The sequence below is a fragment of the Dendrobates tinctorius genome, unplaced genomic scaffold (genome assembly GCF_039654945.1).
Source record: "Dendrobates tinctorius isolate UK_male_01 unplaced genomic scaffold, ASM3965494v1 ptg000008l, whole genome shotgun sequence".
NCBI classification, from domain to species: Eukaryota; Metazoa; Chordata; class Amphibia; order Anura; family Dendrobatidae; genus Dendrobates; species Dendrobates tinctorius.
Window position 1 is genome coordinate 18034101 of NW_027361676.1, and position 20381 is coordinate 18054481.

Genomic DNA, 20381 nt, shown 5'->3' on the forward strand with positions numbered 1-20381 from the left:
TATTAACAAAAATATTCTTGTGACAAGTTGAAAGCATGTACTCTTTGGCGGTGAATTGTGTTTTTCCCATTTATCTATCTTTCTTGCCTGAGTTATGAGTAGAAACTTAAAGGCATGCAACACAGGAATTTTCATTTTTTCACAACTTTGAAAATGAATTAAAACTAAAATTGATAGAATTTTTTTTTTCTTCACATTTTGCATCTTCTAACACAGTTTTACCAAAAAACACATTCTCAAACTAAATAAAAATATAGTGGTAATATTCATTGGTTCACTTGACATGGAATGACCAAGTTAATTCCCACTGTCAATCTCTGATAGCGGGATTTAACATACGCTGGCGAGAAGCGCATCAATTCATCTCGCCCATCGGCGACCCTGTCATGTGATTGCGTGTCACGAATGGATTGTCATGACAGTCGGGGGTCAGCAGGAGACCACTGTGCCTGTTATATTATGATCCACCTGTGAACACTGGCTTGTGGCCCGCGTTCATAAGAGATCGTGATTTCTGATATGCTACACTGCATATGTACTGCGATGTATAGCACAGACGATCTCCTCTTCAAGTCTCCTAAGGGGACTATTAAATGAAGTAAAAAGGGGGAAAAGTTTTCAAAAAATGAAGAAAAAACACAAAAGTTCAAAAAAAAAATTTTCATACGAATTTCAGATTTTTTTTCTGCACTTAAATAAAAATAAACTAATAGACTTGTACTGACCTGGGGAATCATATTGCCAGGTCAGTTAAAAAAAATAATAATAAAAAAACAATTGTGGAATTGCAATTTTTTGAAATTTAACTGCACTTGGATTTTTTTTCCATGTTTTCCAGTACACTATACAGTAAAATCAATGGAGCCGCAAAAAACTAGCCCTCATATGGTAATATTGACGGAAATATAAAAAAAGATATGGCCCTTGGAAGAAAGGGAGGAAAAAATGTAAAATGCCAATGGCGTGAATGATGTCCACACATCACATAGGAGACAATGAGGCTGCTGTCCTTAAATCACATATTAGACAATGAGGTTGCTGTCCATAAATCACATAGGAGACAATGAGGCTGCTGTCAATAAATCACATAGGAGACACTGAGGCTGCTGTCCATAAATCACATAGAAGACAATGAGGCTGCTATCCATAAATCATATAGGAGACACTGAAGCTGCTGTCCATAAATCACATAGCAACCACTGAGGCTGGTGTCCATACATCACATAGGAGACATTAAGGCTGGTGTCCTTATATAAGAGACACTGAAGCTGGTATATATACATCACATTGGAGACACTGGAGCTATTGTCCATACAATACATAGTAACATAGTTTTGAAGGCTGAAGGAAGACCTTATGTCCATCTAGTTCAGCCTATTTTGAGTGCAGCTGTTCTGCATTGTTGATCCTGGGGAAGGCAAAAAACCCACAGAGTAGAAGCCAATTTTCTCCATAGACAATTTTCCTTCCCCTAAGCTGGGTTAACCATCTACCTATAATCTGTTATTCATAACCTTCTATACTGTTACTCAAAAGAAAAGCATCCATTCCTTTCTTAAATTCATTCAGTGAGTTGGCCATCACCACTTCCCAGGAAGAGAATTCCAGAGCCTCACTGCTCTTACCGTGAAGAACCCTCTTCTATGCTGGTGCAGAAATTGTCTTTCCTCCAAACGAAGAGAATGCCCCCATGTTCTTGTCACAGTCCTTGGTACAAACAGTTCATTGGAGAGATCTCTGTATTGCCCTCTGATATACTTGTACATATATATTAAGTCTCCTCTAAGTCTTCTCTTTTTTAGAGTAAATAGACCTAATTTTGATAACCTTTCTGGGTATTGTAGTGAACCAACTCCATATATCATTTTAGTAGCCCGCCTTTGAACCCTTTCAAGTTCAGTAATGTCTTTCTTGAGCACTGGCGTCCAAAATTGCACACAATACTCCAAGAGTGGTGTGACAAGTGATTTGTACAGAGGGAGAATTATGTTTTCATCTCGTGTCCCCAGACCTCTTCTAATACATCCCATGACCCTATTTGCTTTGGCGGCAGCTGCCTGACACTGGGCACTCCAATTTAGCTTCTTATTGACTAAGATGCCTAAGTCTTTTTCCATGTCTGATTTCCCCAGCAGTTTCCCATTTAGTAAGTAATTATAGCATCTGTTTCTCCTTCCCATGTGCATAACCTTACACTTATCTGTGTTAAAGGGAATCTGTCACCCCTTTTTTGAGATATAATGATATCATTCAATTGTGTCACATAAGGATTCTCTTAGTACTTTTGCTTCCACCTGACCCCGCACCTTTCATGCATAAATGCCTTTTTTATATCGATTCAGATGTATGTAAACTGCCACGGTCCGGTCCGATGGGCGGGGCTTATTCAAGTGCTCCCCACTCCCTGTCTTGCTCTACACAAGAAGAAATGCATAGAGCAAGATGGGGGGGAGCAGTTGAATAAGCCCCGCCCAGCGGACCAGACAGCGGCAGTTTACATACATCTGAACGATATAAAAAAGGTATTTATTCATGAAAGGTGCGGGGTCAGGGGGAAGCAAAAGTACTAAGAGAATACATGTTGCTCCTTCCCCAGTGTCTCACGTACTGGTTCGAAGTCGAGATCCCCCTCCTTCCCCAACCTCTTTGGGGGTCTGGGTTGAGGTTGAGGCGAGGATGAAGACCCCTGATGGTGACAGACGCACCCTCCTTAATCCCCCTCTGGGGGCATTAAGTTGAGACACCACAGGTATGGTCTATATAAGGCAGAATTCTGGAGCTTAAACAGCCGGGGACCCCAGCCTCGCTGCGGGTTCCTGTTGGGGCCGGGGAACAGTGCAGACAGACTTGGCACATACAGAGACAGGGCTCCCTGCGCCCCTGTCTCTGCGGCAGCACCGGCTTTATAGCGCCTCAGGGGGACCCCCCATACGGACATCCGCGCCGGCCTGGAGCCCTCCTGGGCATCAGGCTTCTAATTTAGACCGTGGCTTCGGCCTAGCTGAAGCCGCCGCCTTCTCCCCGCCCCCCGGATGACGGTTATGACACTCTATAGTGTCATAGAAGGGGCGGATCGAGGCAGAAAGGGTGCGTTTTTACATAGCCCTGCCCGCCCTTTTCAGCTCTCCGCCCCTTCTCCTCAGCGTCCCGGTGGCCATCTTTGCTGCAAGCCATCTCTGACAGGACGCCCACAGCAACGTCAGCAGTCTCCGGGGGGGCACAGGACTGATTTGCCGGCCTTGGACCTAGGGGCACACTGGTGGGGTAAGATCACAGCTGGGTTCTCTTTACTCAGCTGTGAATCCATATCACCTATAAGGCTCTCCTATAGGCTCCTCTGCGCAGCCACCCCTGTAGGGTCCCTGATAGCCAGCCTCTGTGCACTATGCTGGGCTCGAGAAAGAACCAGGCAGGACTGTTTTTATGCATTCTGCACAGCCTGCACAACCACTCTCCCCAGTGGTAGCACGTACCCGCATTACCGGGATTGCATCCAAAACACTGGGTCAGAACCCCAGGAAGCCCCTACCAATGCTTCAGCGTCGGCTACTACGCCGGAATTGGCTGCTCAGATGTCGCAGTCTATGACACAGTCCATAGATAATCTAACCACACTGCTGCAGGCTCTGCAGGGGCATGTCTTGGCTATGAACGTTACCCAGCAAAAGGATAACTTGTCTCGGGAACATGCTGTTTCCGACACTCGCAGACGTAAGCGAACCCACAGGTCACGGTCATCTGCGTCATCCCATAGCACACAGTCATCTCCCTCCAAGGAGAGACACAGTGATTCCAGGTCACCTAGACCGTCCCCTACCAGAGACAGACAACGCAGATCCCCACAGCGATCTCCGACCACAGCAGACCTCCCCTCCACTTTGCCCACCAGGGAACGCCTTAGTGACACGCAAGATTCGGAAGGCATCTGTGACTCCGACTCAGACAATGAAACGGAGAGGTCTGCGGTACCTTGTCCCCCTAGCACTACAGCGCTAGTTGAGGACATAGTCTCTGCTATCCACCGGGTGCTGGAATTTCTGATCCAACCCCGGAAGCCCCAGAACACAAAATTTGCTTTGAAAGTGTCCTGAAACCACCTAAGGCCTTCCCTAATCACCCGGAGTTTCAGACGATACTAAGCAGTTCTCGCAGCCTGAGAAGAAATTTGCCAATCGCAAATATTTGGAAGCAAGGTACCCCTTCCCAGAGGACACCAAGGGGTGGACAGACCCACCTGAAGTGGTCCCCCCAGTCTCTAGGCTAGCAGCACAGACCCTACTCTCACTGCCAGATAGCTCAACCCTCAGGGACGCAGCAGACCTGCAGGTAAAACGCATGGCCTGTTCAGTTTTCGAATCTGCAGGGGCCTCCCTGCCTCCGTGTTCGCTTCAGTTTGGGCGGCCAAGGCCATTCTGGCTTGGGCCAAAGCAATGCAAGAGGGTCTTCAAGCTTCAAATCCCGGGCTTTCGGACCAAGCGGTTCAAATAGCAGTTGTAGCAGATTACATGCTTGATGCAGCCCTGGACTCTGCAAGAGGTGTAGCGGGGATGGCAGCAAACGTCATCACGATCCGGCGTATCCTCTGGCTGCGGGAATGGAAAGTGGATGCGGCCTCAAAAAAGTCCCTCACGCATCTCCCGTACCTTAGTGGACGACTTTTTGGTGAAAAGTTGGACATAATGATATCCAACGCCACTGTGGGTAAGAGTACCTCTCTCCCTCAGCTGAAACCAAGACGCACGTTCAAACGGCGTAACCAGACACGATTCCGATCCTTTCGGAATTCTTCGGGCTGGTCCGTCTCGCGACCAGCACAAAATCGTAACCGCTTTCCATGCAGGGACAACCCACGAGCGGTGCAGAGGCCAGACAGGACCTGGCAGTCGAAAGCAGGCCAAGCGAAACCCAAGGGAGGAAAACCTCAGAACTTCGCTTCATCATGATTCACGAACTCCGGAAGACACCACCAGTAGGCGGGCGACTTCTACTCTTTCAGCAAGTCTGGCTGCCTATTACAGAAGACAGGTGGGTCAGGGAAATAGTGTCTTCCGGATACAAGACAGAGTTCACTTCCAGTCCACCGAACCGGTTCTTCCTGTCTGTTCCACCAAAACCCCCAGACAAGGCTCGTGCCTTCCACAAAGCGGTCTCTCTCCTTCAAGCAGGAGTCGTGGTACCGGTTCCCGTGAACGAACGCTTCCGAGGGTTCTACTCCAATCTATTCGTAGTCCCCAAGAAAGGAGGCAGCGTCCGACCCATACTAGACAGCTCAACAAATATGTACGGGTCCGTCATTTTCGCATGGAGTCCATTCGGTCCATCATTGCGTCCATGGATCAGGGAGAATATCTCACCTCCATAGATATACAAGACGCATACCTGCACATACTAATTGCTTCCGCCCATCAACGGTTTCTCAGGTTCGCGATCAACCAGGACCAGTACCAGTTCGTGGCTCTCCCATTCGGGCTTGCCACGGCTCCAAGAACGCTTACCAAGGTCATGGCAGCTACCATGGACGTTCTACACTCCAGAGGCATTGTAGTCGTTCCATACCTGGACGACCTTCTCATCAAGGCTTCCACCTTCAAGGACTGTGAGGACAGTGTCTTAATCACAATCGACACACTGAATCGCCTGGGCTGGTTAGTCAACCTACAAAAGTCATCGACTACCCTGAGTCAGGCCCTGACCTTCCTGGGGATGCTATTCAACACTTCCAGGGGTCTGGCGCTCCTACCCAGGGACAAGACACTGGCTCTCCATCTGGGAGTTCGCATACCCCTCCGCAATCCTCCTCGATCCCTCCGGTTTGCCTTGAGAGTCCTCGGCAGGATGGAAGCAGCATTGGAGGCGGTACCATTTGCCCAGTTTCACCTCAGGCATCTTCAACTTGCCATCCTCAAGTCTTGGGACAGGAATCCTTTCTCCCTTGACAGGGAATTCTGGTTGACATCGTCAACCAGGAGGTCCCTACACTGGTGGCTCAAGCCAACTTCGCTTGCAAGAGGAAAATCTTTTCTCGGGTCACTGGAAGGTCCTGACCACCGATGCAAGCCTGACAAGTTGGGGTGCGGTGCACCTACATCACAGGGCACAAGGCAAGTGGTCACAAGCGGAAACGACCTTGCCCATCAATATTCTGGAAATTCAGGCCATCTTCCTGGCACTGAGAGCCTTTCATCGCTTGCTGGCAGCCTCTCACATAAGGATACAGTCGGACAATGCCACGGCGGTGGCATATGTGAATCACCAAGGCGGGACCCGCAGTGCCCAGGCGATGAGAGAAGTGGCACATATCCTCCACTGGGCGGAAGATACGAGGTCGGTACTCAGCGGTCCACATTCTGGGTGTGGACAACTGGGAAGCCAACTTCCTCAGCAGACAACGAATGGATGCGGGGGAGTGGTCTCTCCATCCCGAAATTTTTCACCAGATCTGCCATCGCTGGGGGACCCCGGATGTGGACCTAATGGCATCCCATTTCTATGCCATGGTCTCCAATTTCATGGCCAGGACACGCGACCCGCGGTCGCTCGGAGCGGATGCCCTGGTGCAGGACTGGACCCAGTTCCAGCTTCTGTACATTTTTCCACCCATCCCCCTGATCTCCAGAGTCGTGAGGAAGATCAAACAAGAGGGAGATCCAACCATCCTGATCGCGCCGGACTGTCCCAGATGTACATGGTACGCCGACATCGTGCAACTTACAACAGACGCCCCCTGGCGTCTCCCCAACCGTCACGACCTTCTGTCACAAGGTCCGTTCTACCATCTGAACTCAGGGGCTCTCAATTTGACGGCGTGGCCCTTGAAACCTGGGTTCTAACCCAAGCAGGGCTCTCACCAGACGTCATCACAACCATGATCAGAGCAAGAAAGCCAGCTTCCGCCAAGATTTATTATCGTACCTGGAGAGCTTTCTTTACCTGGTGCGAATCCTGTGGACAAGTCCCACTCCCTTATTCCCTCCCGAAGGTGCTGGGTTTTCTTCAATCAGGCCTGGACGCCGGGTTATCCCTAGGCTCACTTAAGAGTCAGGTGTCAGCGCTTTCAGTGCTTTTCCAAAGGCGTATTGCTAATAAGCCGCAAGTAAGGACTTTTCTCCAGGGAGTTTCTCGATTGGCTCCCCCCTGCAGACGCCCACTGGAAACGTGGGATCTCAACCTGGTCCTGACAGCATTACAGGCACCACCTTTCGAACCCCTTAAGGAAGTCCCACTCCGCATCCTGTCACAGAAAGTGGTTTTTCTGGTGGCAATCACCTCGCTGCGCAGGGTGTCTGAATTGTCAGCACTCTCCTACAGACGGCCTTTCCTAGCTTTTCACCAGGACAAGGTGGTTCTCCATACAGTACCATCCTTCCTTCCGAAGGTTGTGTCCACCTTCCACCTCATTGAACAAATTTCACTGCCATCCCTTTGCCCGGTTCCGATTCATAGAGTGGAGAAGGCTCTGCATACGCTTGACCTCGTCAGGGCATTGCGTATATACGTGTCTAGGACTGCACCCTTCCGGAAGTCTGATTCCCTTTTCCTTCTTCCGGAGCGCGTTCACAAGGGTCTGCCGGCTTCCAAAGCTACCCTTACCAGGTGGATCAAGTCCACCATACAAGAGGCTTATCGACTTAACAATTCCCCTCACGGCGCACTCTACGCGGGCAGTAGGGGCCTCCTGGGCCATTCGGCACCAGGCTTCGGCACAACATGTGTGTAAGGCGGCTACTTGGACTAGCCTACAAACGTTTACGAAACACTACAGTGTTCATACCCAGTCCTCATCGGATGTGAGCCTGGGTAGACGGGTTCTGCAGGCGGCAGTGCCCCAAGTTTAGGGACCTGCTAGCACAATAGCATTGCTTCCCACCCAGGGACTGCTTTGGGACGTCCCATGGTTCTGTGTCCCCCAATGAGGCGACAGAGCAAAGGAAATTTTTGTGTACTCACCGTAATCACCGTAAAATCTCTTTCTCTTAGCCTCTAATTGGGGGACACAGCTCCCACCCTGTTGCCCTTATGGGCCGTTGTTTACGGTTGAGTTCTCATATTGTTCTTTGAGCACATAGTAGCCTTCTTACAGGCATGGTTATGTTATTTCTGTTACTTTCCTCCTAATGCTTTTGCACAAAACTGGAGAAGGCTGACACCGTCCAGGGGTGTATACTGCAGAGGAGGAGCCATAGTTAATCATTTTCAGATTATGCATAGTGTCGTCTCCTAGGGGACAGCAGCATAACACCCCATGGTTCTTTGTCCCCCAATTAGAGGCTAAGAGAGATTTTACGGTGAGTACACAAAAATTTCCTTTTTATCAATGTATATCACTGCTTTCTTATAATGCTTAAGGCAGAAATTATTGTTTATTTGTTGCCCTTATTGTTTAGTCATTGTATATTTAATTTTTTAAAATTCTTTTTGCTTTCCTGTCTTTTCATGGTTTCAGGCTACAGCTTTCATCACAGTTCTCTGACGTCTGTTAGCAGTGCTCAGTCACCTGTATCAGCAAGTTTGTCATCGTTCACATCTAGGCCTTATTCTTACCCAAGCTACTCAGTGTCACCGACATTGTCCGTCACAAATGGAAGCCACATGGAGCAAGGACTTTTTGTCCCTAATCAGTCTTCTTATTTTTAGATCAGTTATGCATTTCTTATGTTTTCATGTCTTTGTTGATGTAATTTATTTTTGGTTCCTTTATACTTGTGTTCATCAGTATGGTTTCAGCTTTAAGTGGTCTGAATTATACTGTTGTTTTCCTACATGCATGTGTAGGATGATGCTACAAGACCTCCAGATTTCTGTTTCATGTCCTCATTCATATTGACATTATGGATTCTTTTTTAAAGGATCCTTGGTGTATAGGACAGTACTATTTTTTAAGAAATCTTGATGGATTGAACTGACTGATAGGTTTGTCAGGTTTTTTTTTTTTAGTTTTTTTTTATTCATTGTCATCCCTTTTTAGGGGGGCAGAAAAGTGCAGTTACACAATACTATTCTGACTGCCAGTGTGAATAAAATCTTATCAATTTAAGAGCAGGTTTCCTAATATTCAGATGTTATTGTACATTTATTGGGTAAAATAGCTTTCTCAGGCTAATATTTCATGCATTTTTTATGCCTTCATAAATATTGGCTTATTCTCTACATGCAGAACACTTACTACTGTACAACACAAAATTTGAATGGGCTGAGCAGATGAGGCCGGAAAAGTCAAGAATCTGTGAAACTTTTTGAGACATTCATAATGGAAGGTGTAATTCCATTTTCCTGGGACTTTCTAGTAATACATTTTTGAAGGAGGCACAAAATAAATTAAGGACATTTATACATTGTTAAAGATGACTTGTCACCAGGTGAAGTGGACAGTTTTTGGCCTTATTTTATTCCCACTGCTTCCCTGAGTATTATTTTTTTTTTTTATTAAATCTGCCATACAATTTCAGATATATGACCCTTTTATATTATTCTAATGTTTCTGGTCTTTATTAAGAAGGCATGGCTCACAGCATAGTACAGGGCAGCCCAAAGTCACGTCACCAACAAATCTTGTGAGCAATCTCCTTTTTAAAGACCATCAAAATTAGCACAAAATAAAAAGGCTGAATAGTCAGGGTACTTTCACATTGCATTCTGTATAAAAATCCATCCGGAAACCGTTTTGTGTGGGATTTCGGACACATGCCCCGACGGGGACACAGAACGCAAACCCTAAAACAAAAGCAAAAACTTGTCCTTTTGACCTGATGACAGGTTCTCTTTAATGTGTGAGCACATACAAAGGGTTGGCAAACAAGCTGTAAAATGACACAGGAAATAGAGATGTCACCTTTCCACCAGCCTCTGGATTGCTGCAGCTTGTGATTGACTGCAAACAATTTAACTTTGTGAGCAACAAGTTTGTTTTTTAAGTAGCAAAGCAATCAGGCAAGAAGAACTTTCATATTCATGAATAGAGAGCCCAGAGAGTGCCAATACATTTTTAGAGGAAAAGGGTTCCTGGCATCTAGGAATTTCCAAACTACGCTTTGCTTCCCAGATAGCATAGTAATAGTGCAGTTCTGTCGATAACTGATATTTCTAGAATGTAGAAGCTGTAAGGTGTGTACTGTGTCATGTATGGAGACATATAAATAGCATAGGTCCAATTCATCTGAAGATAAGGGCACTACTTGGAATATGTTATAAGGGCTGGCTTTAGATGATATCGTTAATTGTCCATGTATGTGCCAGCCATGTTTATTATGCCCTGCAATGTCACTTGCTGATGTTTTAACTTTTAGTTTTCTAAAAAGGAAAACTGAACAGAGATGAGTTTTAATCCCTTGACAAGCACTTGACAAGAGTAGCAATACATCCATAAGTAATTAATTGAATGGCCATTGTTAAGACCATGTGAGAGATTTACAGTATATGAAATCTGCTCATTTTTAGTACCTACTCTCATACTCCAGCGCTGTCAAAAGATTGTGTTAGGTAGATTTCCTCTTGGGAAAAATGCACTTAAAGATTATTTTTCAAATGTCACGTTGCTCTTAAACAAATGTGTTAACATGTTCTCAGATAATATCTTATTACATTGGGCATATTGTTCTTCACGTTTGTGAAATATTAGCGTTAGACCAAAATTGTTTCATTCTCTGTTTGTGTTAAATCATGCGTTAAGTATTAGTTGTAATAAATAGAAGTACAGTTGTCACTGCCATTGGATTTTTTTTTACCTGAACACAAGCATGTACTGTATACATCACTGCATACAACATACGGGATACAGGGTTGTAACACTCCATGTTTGATGCTGCCATATTAGCATAAACTATCAGGATAGTTTAGTTTAACTGTGGCAACAGTCAGTAAAGCATCTCCTTTCTCAGGCCATTTTACTGTATACACATAAATAAATAAATTACTCCAAGTGCTAAAAATATATCGCTCCATGAAATTTACATACAAAAATATTCTCAACATGTGCAATAAATGACATATAAACCTTCAGGTATATCTTGGGTATATTAATGACATAACGTATGTGAACTTACATCATTCTTGAAAGTCAAAGTGCACATGCCACTTAAATCAATATAGCATTTAAGATGAACCTGTCCGCCAATTATGCTCCCTGAATGATGGCAACATGAATCCGGACAGTGTCTGTGTTATTGCAGATGTGCATCTTTTACTCTAAATCTCTGCCGTGTTTCAGACAAAACATACTTTGAAAAGACACTCCCGGATTAGGTGTATTAGATGATTTGGCCAAAGTAATTCCTCGGTGGCTTTTCTCTGCTCCACTCCTCAAGGCTGACAGGTCTCTCCCCACTCAAACACTTAAGGAGAACCCTGTGAAATCTTAAAGGAGCGGAGAGTAGACAGGAACTTGTCTCGGACAAGATATGGAGTTCACAATGCCAGCTGAATTTGCGCTTCAAAAATCAAACAGTACGCCTTCCCTTCTGTGCCATACTGTGTGCCCAAACAATAGTTTTGGAATATATATGAGGTATCTGCATACTCAGCAGAAATTTATCTACAAATTATGTGGTCTGCTTTCTCCTTCCCTTATGAAATTGAAAAATTTGGGACTAAAACTAGGGATGAGCGAGTATAATCACAAGTATTCGGTACTCGGCGAGTAATGCGGTACTCGGAACATAGCGAGTATTTCACTACTTGCCTCGCAATATTCGGATCTCCCGCCCTGCATGTTAGCCAATCACATGATTGGCTGGCCGCGCATCATCATAGATCAGTCATAGCCTATGACTCATAGGCTTTGTGTGTGTGTGTGTGTGTGTGAAGGCAGGCATCATCCGATGGGACCACAAATCCCATCTGGCTATGTCTGCTACCGTGACAGCATCAGTGGATGATGTGACAGTAGTAGTCCCATCATCTGGCTACTGTGTTGAATAGTAAAAAAAAATATATATATATATATATATATATAGTTAACTTACTCACCATATAAAGCTAATCCCCGACGCCCTCGATCACCTGAAAAAAAAAATAAACCAATAGTATGCTCCCTGTTCCGATGTAATCTGTTTAATAACGAATGTCCCACAATGATCTCCCGTGTAGAGCTGTCACGCAGATGTGACTGCTCTCCAGGGGCTCCGGTGTACAGTGACTGGAGATAATGCTCCCGCTGTGGATCACTCCGCCGTCCTTCCGCTGTGGATCACTCCGCCGCCGAGGTCAACTGAGTTCATCCTGTCACGGCACAGCTGTGTGAGAAGAATTCTCACACAGCAGTGGTGCCGTAAAGTGAGAACATGAACTCCGATGATACACTATAGATAGATGTCGTGGGGCACTCGTTATTAAATGGTTACGTCGGAACAGATACGCACACATTCTCCGCTCACACTGTCTCCGCCCACACACATTCTCCTCCCACCACTTCCGATTACTGCCTGATTTTAAAATCATGCACCATTTCAACCTTTTCCTCAGACCCCCAGACCGTTACTCGCATTTCACATAGACTTGCATTGGACTCGCTACTCGTAACAAATACCCGAGTATTAGGACCTGTTCGTTGCGAGTATAGCGAGTCCGAATATTTCACTACTCTCTCATCCATAGCTAAAACAGCATTTTTGTAGAAAAAGCATAATTCTTCATTATCATGTTTCTGTTCTAAACTTTTGTAAAGCACCTGCGGGATCACAAAGTTCAGTACAAACCTAGATAAATTACTTGTGGGGTATGGTTTTCATAATGTCAATTTTGGTGGGGTTCTAGCTGTTTCGGCCCTTTGGGTGCTCTGGAAAATGGAGATGGTGTTCACAGTCTATTCCAGCCAAAATTCCTCTCCAAAAGTCAAATACTACTTCCCTTCAGAGCTCTGCTGTGCACCCAAACAGTAATTTTCGATTATATAATGGGGTATCCGTGTACTGAAAAGAAATTGATTTACAAATTGTGTGGTCCACTTTTTCCTACTCCCCTTATGAAATTGGAAAATTTAGGACTAAAACAATATTTTTGTGGAAAAAACATAATTTTTCATGTTCTTACCTTACAATATATCACAAAAATGAGTACACCCATCGCATTTTTGTAAGTATTTTATTATATCTTTTCATGGGACAGCATTGAAGAGATGACACTTTGATATAATGTAAAGAAGTCAGTGTACAGCTTCTATAGCTGTAAATTTGTTGTGTCCTCTAAATAACTCAACACACAGCAAATAACCCCTTCACGTTCTATGATGTCGTAGGTCATGTCCCTCCCTTTCATGCAGGTTCCATATTTCCTGGCAATGACAGCTGATTTTATCAGCTGTCTTGTGCCCTTAATAGCTGACAGCTGCATTTAACTCGTGCAAATTGGATGCGCGTCACAAACCCCACCCATTGTTGCCCCTGTCACATGATCGCGGGGCGCCGATGGGTTGGCTTGTCAACCGGGGTCTACAGAAGACTACTGTGCTTGTCATTGCAGTTCTATGAACGCCGGCCAGTGGCCAGGAGATATTGATTTCTGCTACACATAGCAGGGCTGGGCACAAGCGATTGCAAGATCGCAGCTTCACGTCCCCTAAGGGATAAATGCAAGTAAAAAGTAGAAAAAATATTTTAAAAATAGAAAAGTTCAATTCACCGCCCTTTTTTGCCCCCCCCCCAAAAAAACAAAAAACAACCAATTGGTATCGCTACATTCAGAAATGTCTGATCTATCAAAGTATAAAAACAATCCAATCAGTAAACATCGTAACTTCAAAATGCCAGAATTACAGTTTTTTGGTCACTGCAACATTGCAATAAAATACAATAACAGGCGATCATAACATCGTGTATATATTCTAAAATGGTATCAATAAGAACGTCAGCTCAGTGCACAAAAAATAAGCCCTCACCTAGATTCTGAAAAAAATGGAGACACTAGACACTACAGAACTCGGAAAATTGCACTTTTTTTTTTTTTAAAACAAAATTTGGATTTTTTTCACCACTTAAATAAAAAAAGGACCTATATATGTTTGGTGTCTGCGAACTTGCAGTGACCTGGAGAATCATAATGACAGGTCCATTTTAGCATTTAGTGAACATGATTAAAAGAAACAGTTGTGGAATTGCACTTTTTTTTCACTTTCACCACACTTGGAATTTATTGTTTTACAGTACAATATTTGGTTAAATAATAATAATACTCTTTATATAGCGCCAACATATTCCGCAGCGCTTTACAGTTTATCAGTTTCAAAACACAAGTCATAAGTAACAACGTTAACAATACAATAAAGCAAAATAAGATGACCCTGCTCATGAGAGCTTACAATCTACAATGAGGTGGGGGAGATACAAAGTACAGGTGTGTATTTACAATGGTGTATTTACAATGAAGGTCCAGCCATCTTGAGGGAGTGAAGGATGGATGGAGATAGTGAATGGGCTACACACGCACACTTACACATAGAATGACTTTGATTATTGAACATGATAGGTGGCTCTGAACAAATGTGTTTTGAGGGAGCGCCTAAAACTGCAAATTGTGGTTAGTCCTAAATTCTTGGGGTAGAGCATTCCAGAGGATAGGAGCAGCACGGGAGAAGTCTTGGAGTTGGGAGTGGGAGGTACAGGTTAGTGCAGAGGTTAGTCGAAAGTCGTTTGCAGAGCGCAGCGATCGGCTAGGCCAATAGACAGAAATGAGGGAGGAGATGTAGGGGGTGCTGCAATGTGGAGAGCTTTGTGGGTGAGAACAAGTTCTTTGAATTGGATCCTATAATGAATGGGCAGCCAGTGTAATGACTGACGAAGAGCGGACACGTCCGAGTACCGATTAGCCAGATGGACGACCCTGGCTGCTGCATTAAGTATGGACTGGAGAGGGGATAGTCGAGTGACGGGGAGGCCAATTAATATAGCGTTGTAGTAATCCAGACGGGAGTGGATCAATGCTACAGTGAGGGTTTTTGTTTCCATGGTGAGAAAAGGGCGGATTCTAGAGATGTTCTTTAGGTGTAAGCAGCAAGAGCGGGCAAGAGATTGTATATGGGATGTGAAGGAGAGATTGGTGTCAAACACAACTCCCAGACAGTGCGCCTGCTTCCGGGGTGTTATTGTGGTACCACCCACGGAGAGGGAAATGTCAGATTTAGGGAGGTTAGTAGACGGCAGGAGCAGAAGAAGTTCAGTTTTGCAGAGGTTGAGTTTCAGATAGAGAGTGGACATGATATTGGAGACTGCTGACAGTCACTGGCGTTCTGTAGTACAGCGGGGGTAAGGTCGGGGGAAGACGTATATAGTTGTGTGTCATCAGCATAAAGATGGTACCGAAAGCCAAATCTGATGGTATCTCCAATTGGGGCCGTGTAGAGAGAGAAAAGGGGGCCAAGGACTGAGCCCTGAGGTACCCAGACAGGAAGAGGAGATGACGTGGAGCCAGAGAACAAAACACTGAAGGAGCGGTCAGAGAGATAGGAAGAGAACCAGGAGAGAGCAGTGTCCTTAATGCCTAGTGACTGGAGCCTAGAGAGTAGGAGATGGTGGTCAACAGTATCGAAAGCTGCAGATAGGTCAAGAAGAATGAGCAAAGAGTGGTCACCGTTACGTTTTGCTGTCAGATGGTCATTGGTCACTTTGATGAGTGCAGTTTCAGTCGAATGTAGGGGGCGGAAGCCGGACTGTGAAGGGTCTAGAAGGGAGTGAGTGGAGAGATAACGGGTAAGGCGGGAGTAAACTAGGCGCTCCAAAAGTTTAGAGATGAAGGGGAGATTGGAGACTGGTCTGTAGTTGTTTGTGCAGGATGGGTCAAGAGCGGGTTTCTTTAGTAATGGAGTAACGATGGTGTGTTTGAAGGAGGATGGGAAAATTCCCGAGGAGAGGGATAGAACAATGGTGTCTCTCAAAAGTACAACTCGTCCTGCACAAAAACAAGCCATCAGATGCCCATATTGATGGAAACATAAAAAGTTATGGCTCTGGGAAAAATCCAAAGGTTGTGAAGGAGTTAATGTCTAAACCACAGGTAACAAAAGTGAGTACATCCCTAAATGAAAATGGCCAAATTGTACCCAAAGTGTCAATATTTTGTGTGTCCACCATCCATTATCTTCAAGCACTGCCTTAAAAGGGTTTTCCACTACTAGGACAACCTTTTCTTGATCAAAATGTTTGGCCACATAAAATAATAAAGGCTATACTCACATCCCGTGCTGGCGCCGTTCCTTGGCTCACAATGTGTATTTATGACACATGACTCCGGCACCCAGTCAGTGCTGGCGTCGCTGTCCCTACCTTCATACAAATCTAACATGAAGAAGTCTGGGCTGCAGCTGATCTATGACTTGCATCACGTCACAACAACAGCACGGAAGCCCCGGGAAGAGTGGTTGCTGACACTGGAAGCGACGACAGCATGGGAAGTAAGTATACAATGGGTACGGAAAGTATTTAGACCACTTTAAATTTTTCACCCTTTGTTTCATTGCAGCCATTTGGTAAATTCAAAAAAGTTCTTTTTTTTCTCATTAATGTACACTGCACCCCATCTTGACTGAAAAAAATCAGAAATGATGTATCACATGGTCATAAGTATTCAGACACTCATATTTAAGTCACATGCTTTCCATTTTCTTGTGATCCTCGAGATGGTTTTACTCCTTCATTGGAGTCCAGCTGTGTCTTAATTAAACTCATAGGACTTGATTTGTAAAGGCACGCACCTGTCTATGTAAGACCTCACAGCTCACAGTGCATGTCAGACCAAATGAGAATCATGAGGTCAAAGGAACTGGCCAAAGAGCCCCGAGACAGGATTGTGGAAAGTCACAGATCTGGCCAAGGTTGCAAAAGAATTTCTGCAGTACTCAAGGGTTCTAAGAGTGCAGTGGCCTCCATAATCCTTAAATGGAAGACGTTTGGGACCACCAAAAGTCTTCCTAGACCTGGTCTTCCAGCCAAACAGCAATCATGGGAGAAGAGCCATGGTGAGAGAGGTAAAGAAGAACCCCAAGAACATTGTGGCTGAGCTCCACAGATGCAGTTGGGAGATGGGAGAAAGTTCCACAAAGTCAACTATCACTGCAGCCCTCCACCAGTCGGGCCTTTATGGCAGAGTGTCCATAAAGCCTCTCCTCACTGCAAGGCATATGAAAGCCAACATAGAGTTTGCTAAAAAACACATAAAGGACTTCCAGACAATGAGAAATAAGATTCTCTGGTCTGATGAGACGAAGATAGAACTTTTTGATGATAATTCTAAGCAGTATGTGTGGAGAAAACTAGGCACTGCTCATCACTGCCCAATACAATCCCAACAGTGAAACGTGACGGTATCATGCTGTTGGTGTTTTTCAACTGCAGGGACAGGACTACTGGTTGCAATTAAAGGAAACATGAATGTGGTCAAGTACAGAGTTACCCTGGATGAAAACCTCTTCCAGAGTGCTCTGGACCTCAGATTTGGCTGAAGGCTCAGCATCCAACAAGACAATGACCCTAAGCACACAGCTAAAATAACAAAGGAGTGGCTTCAGGACGACTGTGACCAGTCTTTACTGGTCCAACCAGATCCTTGACCTAAACCCAACTGAGCATCTCTAGAGAGACCTGAAAATGACTGTCCACCAATGTTCACCATCCAACCTAACGGAACTGGAGAGGATCTGCAAGGAAGAATGGCAGAAGATCCCCCAAATCCAGGTGTGAAAAACTTGTTGCATCATTCCCAAGAAGACTCATGGCTGTACTAGCTCAAAAGGGTGCTTCTGCTCAATACTGATCAAAGGGTCTGAATACTTATGACCATGTGATATTTCAGGTTTTTTTTAATAAATTTGCAAAAATTTCTACATTTCTGTTTTTTTCAGTGAAGATGATTTGCAGAGTGTACATTAATGAAAAAACATGAACTTTTTTGAATTTATCAAATGGCTGCAGTAAAACAAAGAGTGAAAAATTTAAAGAGGTCTGAATACTTTCTGTATCCACTGTATTATTTTATTAGGGCCAAGCGATGGGTATGAAAAGAGGTTGTTCTAGTAGTGGACAACTTTAACTCTCTTGGGTATGGAGTTCACTAGAGCTTCACAAGTTGCCACTGGAATCCTCTATGACAACATCCCAGACCTGGTGGATGTTAGAGAACTTGCACTCCACCTTCCATTTAAGGATGCCCCACAGATGCTCAATAGGGTTTAGGTCTTGAGACATTTTGGCCAGTCCAGCATCTTTACCCTCAGTTTCTTTAGCAAGGCAAAAGTCATCTTTGTCACGCTCGCGCCTTGGCTGAATGGCGCGAGCCGGGGGGTTGTGGCCCCACTGTGCCACAAACCAGACTACCCTGGAAAGGGCGTAACTACGGCAGCTACCTTGGTCTTCACTGGAGCCTCTGATGGTGAGGTCAGGCTTGTGCGGCAGGTATCTGCCGGGTGCCACTCCAGGGTGGTGTCTGGCTGTGGCTGCTGATCCCACTCGGGAACAGGACACCTGGACAGGTGCGAGTGACAAGCAGGCTAGACAGGCAGGCAGGTAGACACGACAGGCACGGCTGAGACACAGGACAGGCGGGCACGGCTTGGAGACACAGGACAGGCGGGCACGGCTTGGAAACCGGACAGGCGGGCACGGCTTGGAGACAGGACAGGCGGGCACGGCTTGGAGACACAGGACAGGCGGGCACGGCTTGGAGACACAGGACAGGCGGGCACGGCTTGGAGACACAGGACAGGCGGGCACGGCTTGGAGACAGGACAGATTGGCGTGGTATGAGAAGGGGCAGGTAGGGACCTGTTCACACCGCAGGTGTAGGCAGGAGGGAGTGGTGTATGAGAGAACAGGTTTGGACCTGTTCACACAAGAGGTGCAGGTATGGATATAGGCAGGAAGGAGTGGAATAAGAAGGAACAGGTTTGGACCTGTTCACACAGGAGGTGCAGGTAGGCAGAGCCGCAGGAGTGCGGGACAAGCAGAGCCGCAGGAGTTCGGGGCAGGCAGAGCCGCAGGAGTGCGGAGCAGGCAGAGCCGCAGGAGTGCGGAGCAGGCAGACAGAGGGGCTAGAGTGCAGATGCACAGATAAAGCTGCGAGGGTGCAGATGCACAGATAAAGCTGCGAGGGTGCAGATAAAGCTGCGAGGGTGCAGATGCACAGATAAAGCTGCGAAGGTGCAGATGCACAGATAAAGCTGCGAGGGTGCAGATGCACAGATAAAGCTGCGAGGACACAAGGAAAGACACGGCAGAGAAGGAACCACAAACAAGGAGACTGACAGACAGGTAAGACTGAGTTCAGACAGAGACACCGGGACAAAGACACAGGGACCAGGATATTCTGCCTCCTGGCAGGCGGACAGAGAACAGACAAGGCACTGGGAAACAAGACTCAAGGACCAGGATATTCTGCCTCCTGGCAGGCGGACAAGATACAAAGCGAGACAAAGAGTATTCCCACAGAGAAGGAGATACACAGAACAGGGCCTGGCTTCCTCAGAAGCAAGATACTGAGTATAGACATTGCACAGGCCAAGGTCAGTGGGTGTGGCGAAACTAAATAGTCAAGGGCTCTAGGTGATTGGTAAGGGACAGATTACACAGGTGCACCTTGACTGCATAAGAACCAGAGAGTTCAGGCGCCGCCCCCCTATACACACAGTCTGGAAACATGGAGAGCAGAGGTACAGAGCTGGCAACAGACAGAATTCACAGCATGGCTTGAAGCAGAAAGTAAGTTGGTGTGCGGGGGATGGGAGGCCATGCAGTGATGCCAGCAGGGTTGTTACAATCTTGGAGGTGTTTGGGGTCTTTATCATGTTGGAATACTGCCCTGCGTCTCAGTTTTCGATTGGAGGCGATCATGCTCTGTTTAGTATGTCACAGTACATGTTAGCATTCATTGTTACCTCAATGAACTGTAGATCCCACAGCTGGTAGCACTCATGCAGCCCAAAACCATGACACTCCCACCATCATGCTTGACTGTAGGCAAGACACTTCTCTTTGTAGTCCTCACCTGGTTGCCATCTCACAGAGATCTCAACAGACCACAGAACATGGTTCCAGTAATCTATTTCCTTAGTCTGTTTGTCTTCAGCAAAGTGCGAGGTTTTTTGTGCATCATCTTTAAAAGAAGGCTTCCTTTTGGAACGACAGCCATGCAGACCAATATGATGCTGTGTGCGCCAGCGTATGGTCTGAGCACTGAAAGGCGGGCCACCCACCCCTTTAACCTCTGCAGCAACACTAGTAGCACTCATACATTTTTTTTTAAAAGACAACCTCTGGGTATAACGCTGAGCACGTGCACTCAACTTCTTTGGTTGACCATGGCGAGACAAGTTCTGAGTGGAACCTGTAATGTTTAACTGCTGTAAGGTCTTGGTCACCGTTCTGCAGCTCAGTTTCAGAATGCTGGCAGTCTTTTAGTCAACACCA

The 20381-nt window shown here is 45.8% G+C and overlaps 1 protein-coding gene across 3 annotated transcripts in view; it reads left to right on the top strand.

Moving 5' to 3' along the window:
* Positions 1–10703, top strand: part of RBM46 (RNA binding motif protein 46) — an 85407-nt gene extending 74704 nt beyond the window's left edge. For all 3 annotated transcript variants that reach the window (XM_073576404.1, XM_073576405.1, XM_073576403.1), the window contains exon 5: positions 8444–10703. In XM_073576404.1, coding sequence (XP_073432505.1) covers positions 8444–8634 — 191 coding nt within the window. In that variant the 3' untranslated portion in view covers positions 8635–10703. The remainder of the gene's footprint in view (positions 1–8443) is intronic.
* The last annotated feature ends 9678 nt before the right edge of the window (positions 10704–20381 follow it).